We start from the raw sequence: 13,833 nt of genomic DNA on the forward strand, positions 1-13,833 counted from the left end.
TCAATAGCTGCTGAATGAGACCGGAGATTTAGATAAAACATCAGAGTTCTGCAGTAAGCAGTTTTCAGGTCGGGCAAATCATATAAGGCAAAAATAGTTCTATCAAATACCAGAGCTTTGGGTAAATACATTATAAAAATCTAACCCAACATAAAATTGTCAGCCTCTTATGAATCACACAACAAAAGCAAACTATAAACAAGAGTCCAAATAATTGAATTTCAAACTGAACTAAAAGAAAATTGGTAATAATGGAACTCAGAAAATGCCTCCTTAGGGGCCAGTCGCAATGGCTCACGCCTGTATTCCAGCACTTTGGCAGGCTGAGGCAGCTGGAACATGAAGTCAGGAGATCGACACCATCCTGGCCAACATGGTGAAACCCCATCTCTACTAAAAATACAAAAATTATCTGGGTGTGGTGGCACGTGGCCTGTAATCTCAGCTACTTGGGAGGCTGAGGCAGGAGAATTGCTTGAACTAGGGAGGTGGAGGTTGCATTGAGCCAAGATCATGCCAGTGCACTCCAGCTTGGTGACAGAGCAAGACTCTGTCTCAAAAAAAAAAAAAAAAGCCTCCTTAGGTCAGGCGTGGTGGCTCACTCCTGTAATCCCAGCACTTTGGGAGGTCGAGGCGGGTGGATCACTTGGAGTCAGGAGTTTGAGACCAGCCTGGCCAACATGGTGAAACCGTGTCTCTACTAAAAATACAAAAAATTAGCCAGCCGTGGCGGTGTACGGCTGTAATCCCAGCTACTCAGGAAAGGGAGACAAGAGAATCACTGAAACCCAGGAGGCAGAGGTCGTAGTGAGCCAAGATCGTCCCATTGCACTCCAGCCTGGGTGACAGGGCAAGACTCCATCTCAAAGAAAATGTCTTCCTTGGGGGCTTCATATGGCAATTACAAGGATACATAATTTATTTTAATTAAGGAACCATTAGAAAAATCTTGGCTGGTCAGAGTGGCTCATGCCTGTAATCCCAGCACTTTGGGAGGCCGAAGCAGGCAGATCACAAGGTCGGGAGTTTGAGACCAGCCTGGCCAACATAGTGAAACCCCATCTCTAATTAAAAAAAAAAACACAAAAAAAATTAGCTGGGCGTGGTGGTGGGTGCCTGTAATCCCAACTACTTGAGAGGCTGAGGCAGGAGAATTGCTTGAACCCAGGAAGCAGAGGTTGCAGTGAGCCGAGATCACACTACTACACTCCAGCCCAGGTGACAGTATAAGACTCTTGTCTCAAAATTAAAAAAAAGAGAAATATCTTGACCTATCAATTTCTAAACCTTACTGACTTAGATCCCAAACCTACACTGTTATAAAAAGTGCTATTTGTTATAAATCTTATTTTAAAGCAAAGCACTTATTTTCCAGATAAATTTATATTCATAAACCTCAGTTTGCAAATGTTTTGCTCTAGAACGTATGTCAGCAAATTTTTTTTTCTTTTTTTTTTTTTGAGACGGAGTTTTGCTCTTGTTGCCCAGGCTGGAGTGCAATGGCACGATCTCAGCTCACGGCAACCTCTGCCTCCCAGGTTCAAGTGATTCTCCTGCCTCAGCCTCTCAAGTAGCTGGGATTACAGCCATGGACCATCGCGCCCAGCTAATTCCGTATTTTTAGTAGAGACAGGGTTTCTCCATGTCAGTCAGGCTGGTCTCGAACTCTTTTTTTTTTTTTTTTTTTTTTTTTTTGAGACGGAGTCTGGCTGTGCTCCCAGGCTGGAGTGCAGTGGCGTGATCTCGGCTCACTGCAAGCTCCGCCTCCTGGGTTCACGCCATTCTCCCGCCTCAGCCTCCCAAGTAGCTGAGACTACAGGCGCCCGCCACCACGCCCGGCTAGTTTTTTTTTGTATTTTTAGTAGAGACGGGGTTTCACCATGTTAGCCAGGATAGTCTCAATCTCCTGACCTCGTGATCCACCCGCCTCGGCCTCCCAAAGTGCTGGGATTACAGGCTTGAGCCACCGCGCCCGGCCTGGTCTCGAACTCTTTTTTTTTTTTTTTGAGACGGAGTCTCTCTCCGTCACCCAGGCTGGAGTGCAGAGGCCGGATCTCAGCTCACTGCAAGCTCCGCCTCCTGAAGGGTTCACGCCATTCTCCAGCCTCAGCCTCCCGAGTAGCTGGGACTACAGGCGCCCGCCACCTCGCCCGGCTAGTTTTTTGTATTTCTTAATAGAGAGGGGGTTTCACCGTGTTAGCCAGGATGGTCTCGATCTCCTGACCTCGTGATCCGCCCGTCTCCGCCTCCCAAAGTGCTGGGATTACAGGCTTGAGCCACCGCGCCCGGCTCGAACTCTTGACGTCAGGTGATCCGCCCACCTCCCAAAGTGCTGGGATTATAGGCGTGAGCCACCACACCCAGCCAGCAAATTTTTCTTTGTTTTTTTTTTTGAGATGGAGTCTCGCTCTGTTGCCCAGGATGGAGTGCAGTGGCACGATCTTGGCTTACAGCAACTTCTGCCTCCCAGGTTCAAGCAGTTCTCTACCTCAGCCTCCCAAGTAGCTGGGATTACAGGAGCCTGCCACCACCCCCAGCTAATTTTTGTATTTTCAGTAGAGATGGGGTTTCACCATCTTGGCCAGACTGGTTTTTAACTCCTGACCTCATGATTTACCCACCTTGGCCTCCCAAAGTGCTGGAATTAGAGGGGTGAGCCCCCACACCCGGCCACAAATTTTTCTTATAAGGTCATGTAGTAATATGTTAGGCTTTGTACGTCATGTTTCCTGTTCACCTACTCTGCAATATTACCTAGAAATCTGCCACAGACATGTAAATGAACAGCAGTGTTCCAATAAAATTTATTTACAAAAATAGGCTGCCAGACCTAGCTGTAGAAAAATCTCACAAAATTACTTATTAGTGGTTCTGGGATGCATACTGGCTTAACTATCTTTCATGCAACAATTAAGTTGGCTTTTTATTTGAGATGGCATCTTGCTCTATCTACCAGGCTGGGGTGGAGTGGCACAATCTCAGCTCACTATAGCCTCTGCCTCCCAGGTTCAAGCAATTCTCCTGCCTCAGCCTCCTGAGTAGCTTGGATTATAAGCACCTGCCACCACACCTGGCTAATTTTTGTATTTTTATTTATTTATTTAGTTTGTTTGTCTTGAGACAGAATCTCACTCCATCACCCAGGCTAAAGAACAGTGGCGTGATCTCAGCTCACCACAACCTCCGTTTGTTTGTCTGTTTCTTTGTTTGTTTTGAGAGTCTCACTCCATCACCCAGGCTAAAGAACAGTGGTGCGATCTCGGCTCACTGCAACCTCCGACTCCCGGGTTCAAGTGATTCTCCTGCCTCAGCCTCCCAAGTAGCTAGAATGACAGACAGATACCACCATGCCTGGTTAATTTTTGTACTTTGATAGAGATGACATTGCAACATGTTGGCCAGGCTGGTCTGGAAGTCCTGACCTCAAGTAATCTGCCCACCTTGGCCTCCCAAAGTGCTGGATTACAGGCGTGAGCTGCCACACCCAACCTAACATTTAAGCTGTGAAATCTGCTCAGGCAGACACAGTAGCTCATGCCTGCAGTCCCAGCTACTCAGGAGGTCTAGTTGAGGGGATCACCTGAACCTCGGAGGTCGACACTTCAGTGAGCCGTCATCATGCCACTGCACTCCAGCCTGGGTAATAGAGTGACACTCTGTCTCAAAATTTAAAAAAAAAAACAAAAAATTTAAAAATGTCACATCTATGAAGAACGATAGGTAAGAAAAATATCTGTATTTTATTATGGCTCTCTCCTGCCTTAAAGTACCATAATTCCAGGCCTGAAGTTACCTACTTTACTTCCTATTACTCTTATAGTAATATTATTGTTATTATTATTACTATTTTTTTTTTTTTTTGAGACGGAGTCTCGCTCTGTCGCCCAGGCTAGAGTGCAGTGGCGCAATCCCGGCTCACTGCAAGCTCTGCCTCCTGGGTTCACGCCATTCTCCTGCCTCAGCCTCCCGAGTAGGTGGGACTACAGGCCCCCGCCACCACATCCGGCTAATTTTTTGTATTTTTAGTAGAGATGGGGTTTCACCGTGTTAGCCAGGATGGTCTCTATCTCCTGACCTCGTGTTCCGCCTGCCTCAGCCTCCCAAAGTGCTGGGATTACAGGTGTGAGCCACCGCGCCCAGCCATAGTAATATTATCTTAAAAAAAAAAAAAAAAAGCTGGCAGGTGCGGTGGCTCACGCTTGTAATCCTGGCACTTTGGGAGGCCGAGGCAGGCGGATCACCTGAGGTCAGGAGTTCGAGACCAGCCTGACCAACATGGAGAAACGCCGTCTCTACTAAAAATACAAAAATTAGTCAGGTGTGGTACACATGTCTGTAATCCTAGCTACTCGGGAGGGTGAGGCAGGAGAATCGCTTGAACCCGGGAGGCAGAGGATGCAGTGAGCCAAGATTGCACCACTGTATTCCAGCCTGGGTGTCAGAGTGAGACTCCATCTCAAAAAAAAAAAAAAAACAAAAAAAAACAAAGCTCAGATTACTTTGAATCCAAAAGCAGAGAAGGGTGACATGAAAGCAATAACTAAATTGCTCCTTTATTTGAAATTCATGTTAATACTGAAAACAACTTTTTTTCCTTTTATCTTTTTTTTTTTTTGAGACGGAGTCTCATTCTGTCGCCCAGGCTGGAGTGCAGTCGTGCAATCTCGGCTCCCTGCAAGCTCCGCCTCCTGGGATCATGCCATTCTGCCTCAGCTTCCCTAGTAGCTGGGACGACAGGTACCCACCCCCACACCAGGCTAATTTTTTGTATTTTTAGTAGAGATGGAGTTTCACTGTGTTAGCCAGGATGGTCTCTATCTCCTGACCTCATGATCCGCCCGCCTTCGCCTCCCAAAGTGCTAGGATTACAGGCGTGAGCCACCGTGCCCAGCCTTTTTTTTTTTTTTTTTTTTGAGACGGAGTCTTGCTCTGCTGCCCAGGCTGGAGTGCAGCGGTGCGATCACACTCACTGCAAGCTCCGCCTCCCGGGTTTATGCCATTCTCCTGCCTCAGCCTCCCGAGTAGCTGGGACTACAGGCGCCCGCCACCTCGCCTGGCTAGGTTTTTTTTTGTATTTTTTTTAGTAGAGACGGGGTTTCACCATGTTAGCCAGGATGGTCTCGATCTCCTGACCTCGTGATCCGCCCGTCTCGGCCTCCCAAAGTGCTGGGATTACAGGCTTGAGCCACCGCGCCCGGCCTTTTTTTTTTTTTTTTTAAATGGAGTCTCACTCTGTCATCAGGCTGGAGTGCAGTGCAGTGGCTCGATCTCTGCTCACTGCAACCTCCACCTCCCAGGTTCAAGTTATTCTTCTGCGTCAGCCTCCAGAGTAGCTGGGACTACACGCGCCCACCATCACGCCCGACTAATTTTTATATTTTTAGTACAGATGGGATTTCACCAAGTTAGCCAGGATGGTCTCAATCTTCTGACCTCGTGATCTATCCGCCTTGGCCTCCCGAAGTGTGGGGATTACAGGCGTGAGCCACCGCACCCTACTCAACAACATTCTGTATACATCTCTAAATGAGACTCAGATGAAAAAGGGCCAAGGCTACCTTTGAACAACTTTGGCAATGAAGTCATCTGTGCAGATGAGTGCATCTGACAGCCCTTTGTAGAGTTTACAGCTCACATGTGTTGAGTCCTGCACATCCATTACCACTGTAAGACAAAATACACAGGAAATTATTTGAGATAGATTTAGCTTCTGACTTTCCAAAAAAGACATAGGGACCAAACCGCTCTGTGAGAGGTGTTAGCCACCCACACAACTCACCACACACCAGGGAGTCATTCACAGGGTGCTGAAAAGATACGCTGAAACGAGACTCTGAGAGAGGACATACTTCAAATTGGAGGAGCCCAGGAGAATCTAAAAGGCAAAGAGAAAGATCATAAAACAACCAAATATAAGACTTCACACAGGCCGGGCATGGTGGCTCATGCCTGTAATCCCAGCGCTTTGGGAGGCCAAGGCGGATGGATCACTTAAGGTCAGGAGTTCAAGACCAGGCTGGCCAACATGGTGAAACCCCAACTCTACTTAAAAAAAAAAAAGGCCTGCCGGGCGCAGTGGCTCAAGCCTGTAATCCCAGCACTTTGGGAGGCCGAGACGGGCGGATCACGAGGTCAGGAGATCGAGACCATCCTGGCTACCACGGTGAAACCCCGTCTCTACTAAAAAAAATACAAAAAACTAGCCGGGCATGGTGGCGGGCGCCTGTAGTCCCAGCTACTCGGGAGGCTGAGGCAGGAGAATGGCGTGAACCCGGGAGTGAGCTGAGATCCGGCCATTGCACTCCAGCCTGGGTGACAGAGCAAGACTCCGTCTCAAAAAAAAAAAAAAAAAAAAAAAAAAAAAGGCCTGATGCAGTGGCTCACGCCTGTAATCCCAGAACTTTGAGAGGGTGAGGTGGGCTTATCACCCGAGGTTCGGAGTTCGAGACGAGCCTGACCAACATGGAAAAAACCCATCTCTACTAAAAATACAAAATACAGAATTAGCCGGGCGTGGTGGCGCATGCCTGTAATCCCAGCTACTCAGAAGGCTGAGGCAGGAGAATCGCTTAAACCTGGGAGGCAGAGGCTGCGATGAGCCGAAATCATGCCATTGCACTCCAGCCTGGTCAACAAAGAGTGAAACTCCATCTCAAAAAGAAAAAAAAAAGGCCAGGTGCAGTGGCATATGTCTGTAATCTTAGCACTTTCGGAGGCTGTGGCGGGCGGATCACGAGATCAGGAGTACGACATCATCCTGGCCAACGTGGCGAAACCCCGTCTCTACTAAAAATACAAAAATGAGCCAGGCATGGTGGCACATGCCTCTAGTCCCAGCTACTTAGGAAGCTGAGGCAGGAGAATCGCTTGAACCCGGGAGGCAGAGGTTGTAGTGAGCTGAGATCGTGCCACTGCACTCTAGCCTGAGCAACAGAGTAAGACTCCGTCTCAAAAAAAAAAAAAAATTAGCCGGGTATGGTGGCACAGGCCTGTAATCCTAGCTACTCAGAAGGCTGAGACAGGAGAATCGTTTGAACCTGGGAGGCAAGGGTTGCAGTGAGCTGAGTTCATGTCACTGAACTCCAGCCTGGGCAACAGAGCAACACTCTATCTCAAAAAAAAAAAAAAAAAAAAAAAAAAAAGACTTCACGCAAATAACATTCCTTAAATGTACAGACTGAAATTCTTTCTCTCCCTTCCTTGGAAACTAAATCGCACACTTTTTTCACATACAAAACCTACTATGTCATCCACAGATGATAGAAGGAATCAGAATCCAGGAACCTGCCAGTTTGTTATAAATTTCTCCGGAACAAAAGTAGCTAGACTTTCAATTTTCCAAGATGAAGAAATTTAATCCCTAAAATGTAAAAGTGAATTCTGAAAATAAAAGTGGCTGAGTGTCTCATTCTACTTGATAAGCAGATATCCAGAACCACTGCTATAAACTCTACTTTCTATCAAGTATTTGCAGCTGTTAGATGTGCAGCCCATAGTTTGGCAAACAGAGATATAGAGGCTGTAATCTAAAATAATGTATTTATTCCACATATACATATATCTAGCCATCATCATATGTTCTTATGCCAGATGTGCTAGCAGCCTAGACACAAGGATCATATACTTTCTTTGTAAAAAGCATGCCTCTCTGTAGGATTAGCTCCATAACTATCTTATGAAAACTCTTTTTTTTTTTTTTTTTTGAGGCGGAGTCTCGCTCTGTCGCCCAGGCTGGAGTGCAGTGGCCAGATCTCAACTCACTGCAAGCTCCGCCTCCCGGGTTTACGCCATTCTCCTGCCTCAGCCTCCTGAGTAGCTGGGACTACAGGCGCCCACCACCACACCCGGCTAGTTTTTTGTATTTTTTAGTAGAGACAGGGTTTCACCGGGTTAGCCAGGATGGTCTCAATCTCCTAACCTCGTGATCCGCCCATCTCGGCCTCCCAAAGTGCTGGGATTACAGGCTTGAGCCATCGCGCCTGGCCAAAAACTCATTTTTAAATGCCCTAAAGCTATCTGGAGACTTCTTACGGCATTTAAACACATGAAACAAAAGTGCTACAAGTTTGAATGTATATACTCCATGTTATTACTCCAACTACTAAAAATTTCTCATTTCTAAAGCAATTCTTATTTCCACGAGAAGTATCTCCTGGCCCAGCACAGTGGCTTACGCCTGTAAATCCCAACACTTTGGGAGGCTGAGGTGGGAGGTTCGCCTGAGACCAGGAGTTCAAGACTATCCTACACAACATGGAAAGACCCCATTTCTACAAAAAAAAAAAAATGTTGCTGTATAAATATGCACAATGAAATAAGTATAATAAAATTTTTTTTTAATTTGACTAGATGTAGTGGTGCATGCCTATAGTCCAGCTACTTGAGGAGCCTGAGGGAAAAGTATCACTTGAGCCCAGGAGTTTGAGGCCAAAGTGAACTATGACTGTACCACTGCTTTCCAGTCTCGATAACAGAGCAAGACCCTGTATCAAGAAAAAAAAGGCCAGGCATGGTGGCTCATGCATGTAATCACAGCACTTTTGGGAGGCTGAGGCAGACAGACCACTGAGGTCAGGAGTTCAAGACCAGCCTGGCCAACACAACAAAACCCCGTCTCTACTAAAACTACAAAGATTAGCCTAGCATGGTGGTGGACACTTGTAATCCAAGCTACCTGGGAGGCTGAAGCAGGAGAATTGCTTGAACCCAGGAGGCAGAGGTTGCAGTGAGCCAACATCACACAACTGCACTCCAGCCTGGGTGACCAAGCAAGACCCCATCTCAAAAAAAAAAAAAAGAAAAAAAAGAAATCTGATTTGCCTTCCCTGTTTCTTATTGTCTACCATTGGCACTGACACATGTCTATCAACAGAGCACTTCTGACTTAAGATTTTTAAAATTAACTGTGGTTAGCTAGAACAGCCAAAATTTACAGCAAGGCTTCCAACAACCATGTTTGAAAATCATCAGGATTTAGGCCAGGTGCCGTGGCTCACGCTTGTAATCCCAGCACTCTGAGAGGCCAAGGCGGGTGGATCACGAGGTCAGGAGTTCGAGATCAGCCTGGCCATGATGGTGAAACCCCGTCTCTACTAAAAAAGAGTTTTTTAAAGTAGCCAGAGGCTGAGGCAGCAGAATCGCTTTAACCCAGGAGGCGGAGGTTGCAGTGGGCCAAGATCGCGCCATTGTACTCTAGCCCGGGCAACAGAGTGAGACCCCACCTCAAAAAAAAATAATAAAAGAAAAAAAGAAAATCATGAATCAGCATTCCAGAATCCTGAAAGAAAAAAGGTCTAAACCTTAAAGCTGTAAGATTAAGTTCTCCAAACAATGGGGAGAGAAAATATACTCAGGACTAAACCTGGGAAGCACTCTCCTAACAACCTAAAATTTAACCTAAAACTGGCCAAGCACAGTGGCTTACACCTATTATCCCAGCACCTTGGGAGGCCAAGTCGAGAGGATCGCTTGAGCCTAGGAGTTAGAGACAAACGTGGGTAACAGAGAGAGACACAGTCTCTACAGAAAAAAATTAGTCAGGCTTGGTGGTACATGCCTATAGCCCCACCTACTCGGGAGGCTAAGGCCGGAGGATCGCTTGAGCCAAGGAGGTAGAGGCATCAGTAAGCTGTGGTCATTCCACGGCGGTTCAGCCTCGGCAAGAGAGTGAGACCCTATCCCAAAAAAAGCCTCTCTCACTACACCATTCCAAGTTCCACCTCATGTATATCTGCTATAAGGTACAGGCCCTAAAATATCCAGTTATATTACTATGTTCAGAAAAAGAGTTAAGAACATTGCAAAAAGCAGTGGTCTCCAAATGCTAATCTACAGACTGGTTCCATCAAAATGATTTGTGGAGTTTAGATTCCTAACTCTTCCCACTGAGATTATCAGTTCATCTGCATGTGGAAACAAAGCATCTGTGATTTTTTTTTTTTTTTTTTTGAGAAAGAGTCTCACTCTGTCACCCAGGCTCAAGTGCAGTAATGCAGTCTCGGCTCACTGCAACCTCCGCCTCCTGGGTTCAAGTGATTCTCCTGCCTCAGACTCCCAAGTAGCTGGGACTACAGGTGTGCACCACCACACCCAGCTAATTTTTGTATTTTTAGTAGAGACGGGGTTTCACTATGTTGGCCAGGATGGTCTTGATCTCTTGCCCTCATGACCTGCCCACCTCAGCCTCCCAATGTGCTGGGATTATAGGCACAAACCACTGCACCCGGCCTGGTGTTCCGTTTTTGATACAGGGTCTTACTGTTTTACCCAGACTGGAGTGCAGTGGTGCAATCTGAGCTCACTGCAACCTCTGCCTCCCAGGCTCAAGCGACAATCCTGCCTCAGGATCCCGAGTAGCTAGGACCACAGGCGCACACAACTGGCTACGTTTTACTAGCGACGGGGTTTTGCTGTGTTCCTCAAACTGATTTCAAATCATGGGCTCAACTGATTTGCCCACCTTGGCCTCCCAAAGTGCTGGGATTACAGGTGTGAGCCACCACACCTGGCCATAATCTGTAGTGTAAAAAGCTCCACAGGTTTGATTTTTTTTTTTTTTTTTTTTTTCTTTTTGAGACAGAGTCTCACTCTGTCACCCAGGATAGAGTGCAATGGCATGATCGAAGCTCCCTGCAACCTCAGCCTCCCGGGTTCAAGCAATTCTCCTGCCTCAGCCTCCCAAGTAGCTGGGACTACAGTTGTGAACCACAACGTGCACCTAATTTGCTTGATTTTTATGCCAAAATAAAAAATAAAAATAAAAATAAACCACTTTAAGTTCCACAGGTGATTCTGATGGGCCACCAATTAAAAAACCACTAGAAAAGTAAGTTTCCATCTTCCTGTAAGCATATCAAAGGAAAGGCAGTACCTTCTTTCAGAATAGTTCTTTTGACACAGCTTCCAATGAGGGTGTTATAGGCCACTTGGTGTCTGATCAGATTTAGGATAAGAGGAACTCGGCCAGGGTGCTGAAAGGTGATTTTGCTAACAAGGGTTCCCTGTAGACTTCGGCCATCTGGAAGAGGAGCATCCTTGTTGAGGAAATAGCAGTGCTGCTGACCAGGAAGAGCCTGGGCAAAAAGAATAGTTAACGAGTGCTATTTAGTTACCTATTGTATTCCAACCACAAAGTACCCTGAAAAAACCTACTCAAAAAAGTGCAGAAAAGTCTCCACAGTGAATGTTTTCATCAGCTGATATTATAAATGCCAATGAATTACTCATTAGGCTGAAAAGATGTCTTTTTAGTAAATGCACTATGCTAGCGGTTTCCTAACCTAGCTAACATAAAAACTACCCTCAGAAATCTGTATTAAAGAGGTTCCTAAACCATAAATGCAAAATCTCTTTTTTTTTTTTTTGAGACGGAGTCTCCCTCTGTCACCTAGGCTGGGGTGCAGTGGCACAATCTCGGCTCACTGCAAGCTCCGCCTCTTGGGTTCACACCATTCTCCTGCCTCAGCCTCCCGAGTGGCTGGGACTATAGGCCCCTGCCACCATGCCCAGCTAATTCTTTTTATTTTTAATAGGGATGGTGTTGCACCGTGTTAGCCAGGATTGTCTCCATCTCCTGTCCTCGTGATCCACCCACCTGGGCCTCCCACAGTGCTGGGATTACAGGTGTAAGCCACCACGCCCGGCCACAAAATATCTATTCTTAATAAAACACCTACATAATAATAATGCAGCCAGAGTTTGGTAACTACTACTTTAGTCTATTGTCAAAGATTCAAATAAATTCAAGTCCAGATGAGGTTTTGTAACATTCCATTATTATTATTATTTTTGAGACAGGATTTCACTCCCATTACCCAGGATGGAGTACAATGGTGCAACCTTGGCTCGTTGCAATCTCCACCTCCCAGGATGAAGCCCCTCAGCCTCCTGAGTAGCTGAGACTACAGGCGTGAGCAACCACATCTGCCTAATTTTTGTTTTTTTGTTTTTTTTTTTTCTGTAGAGACAGGATTTTGCCGGAGGCTGAGGCAGGAGAATCACTTGAACCTGAGAGGCAGAGGCTGCAGTGAGCCGAGATTGCACCACTGCACTCCAGCTTGGGCACAAAAAAAAAAAGGACAGGCGCGGTCGCTTGCGCCTGTAATCCTAGCACTTTGGGAGGCTGAGGAGGGTGGATCACAAGGTCAAGAGATAAAGACCAACCTGGCCAACACAGTGAAACCCCATCTCTACTAAAAATATAAAAATTAGCTGGGCGTGGTGGAGCACACATATAGTCCCAGCTACTCAGGAGGCTGAGGCAGGAGAATCACTTGAACTCAGGAGGCAGAGGTTGCAGTGAGCCGAGATCACGCCACTGCACTTCAGCCTGGGTGACAGAGCAAGACTCCATCTCAAAAAAAAAAAAAAAAGAAAAAGAAAAAAAGAGTCTATCACCCAAAATTTCTTATTCTTTTTTTTTTATTTTTTTGAGACAGAGTCTCGCTCTGTTGCCAGGCTGAAGCCCAGTGGCGTGATCTTGGCTCACTGCAAACTCTGCCTCCCGGGTTCAAGCGATTCTCCTGCCTCAGCCTCCTGAGTAGCTGGGACTACAGGCGCATGCAACCACGCCGAGCTAATTTTTGCATTTTTTTTAGTACAGACGGGGTTTCACCCTGTTGGCCAGGATGATCTCGATCTCTTGACCTCGTGATCCACCCGCCTCGGCCTCCCAAAGTGCTGGGATTAGACGTGTGAAACACCACGCCCAGCCTCTTTTTCTTTTTTTTGAGATGGAGTTTCACTCTTGTTGCCCAGGCTGGAGTGCAGTGGCGCAGTCTCGGCTCACTGCAACCTCTGCCTCCCGGGTTCAAGCGATTCTCCTGCCTCAGCCTCCCAAGTAGCTGGGATTAGAGACATGCACCACCACACCTGGCTAATTTTTGTATTTTTAGTACAGATGAGGTTTCACCATGTTGTCCGGGCTGGTCTCAAACTCCTGATCTCTAGTGATCCACCCGCCTTGGCCTCCCAAATTCCTGGGATTACAGGTGTGAGCCACTGCGCCTGGCTAATCACCCAAAATTTCAACAAAGAAACGTACATTGTTGTTTCCTAATGGAAGCTCATGCCCTTTTACTTCAGTACATTTCTGAGATTTCTTTTTTATTTTTGAGATGGAGTCTTGCTGTCACCCAGGCTGTAGCACAATGGCACAATCTTGTCTTACTACAACCTCTGCCTCCCGGGTTCACGCCATTCTTCTGCCTCAGCCTCCCGAGTAGCTGGGATTACAGGTACCCGCCACCACACACGGCTAATATTTTGTCGTTTTAGAGACGGGGTTTCACAACATTGGCCAGGCTGGTCTCAAACTCCTGACCTCGTGATCCACCTGCCTCGGCCTCCCAAAGTGCTGGGATTACAGGCGTGAGCCACTGCGCCCAGCCCATTTCTGAGATTTCTGTAATTTCCTGCCTTACTAAGGACATAGAACATGATCCAGCAGTCTTGAAGAAACTTATCTGACCTCAATAATGCTATAAAGGAAGATTATGATCTTGGGTCCAAACATAACCTGTAACATTCTAGCTCCCTAAGGCTTTACTTACAGCATAAAATCTCATGTTGTGATTCAAAGGTATGGGGTCAGGGTCCTTTGATAGTTCAAACTGAGTGATCAGTTCATAGAGGGGTGCGTAAGTTGGTTGAGTTTCAAACAATGGAATTCCTGGAAAAACAAGAATCAATATAATGATCATGTTAAGATGAAAACACTAACAGCTTGGTTTCCCCTTCATGATTTCTACATTCATTCACCCAAAAGACTACTTACTAAGCATTTACTAGTACAAAGCACTATAACATCTATACCAGTTAATACTTCAATGAGGC

At 46.4% G+C, this 13,833-nt stretch overlaps 1 protein-coding gene across 1 annotated transcript in view; it reads right to left on the bottom strand.

The window, feature by feature from the left end:
* MED1 (mediator complex subunit 1) overlaps window positions 1-13,833 on the bottom strand; it is a 50,681-nt gene that overhangs the window by 6,473 nt on the left and 30,375 nt on the right. Inside the window, exons 13-16 of the mRNA XM_025363649.1 lie at window positions 13,551-13,669; window positions 10,871-11,072; window positions 5,780-5,875; window positions 5,559-5,664 (exon numbers count right to left, since the gene is read on the bottom strand). Coding sequence (XP_025219434.1) covers window positions 5,559-5,664; window positions 5,780-5,875; window positions 10,871-11,072; window positions 13,551-13,669 — 523 coding nt within the window. The remainder of the gene's footprint in view (window positions 1-5,558; window positions 5,665-5,779; window positions 5,876-10,870; window positions 11,073-13,550; window positions 13,670-13,833) is intronic.

This window comes from Theropithecus gelada, chromosome 16 (genome assembly GCF_003255815.1).
Source record: "Theropithecus gelada isolate Dixy chromosome 16, Tgel_1.0, whole genome shotgun sequence".
In the NCBI taxonomy this organism is placed as follows: domain Eukaryota; kingdom Metazoa; phylum Chordata; class Mammalia; order Primates; family Cercopithecidae; genus Theropithecus; species Theropithecus gelada.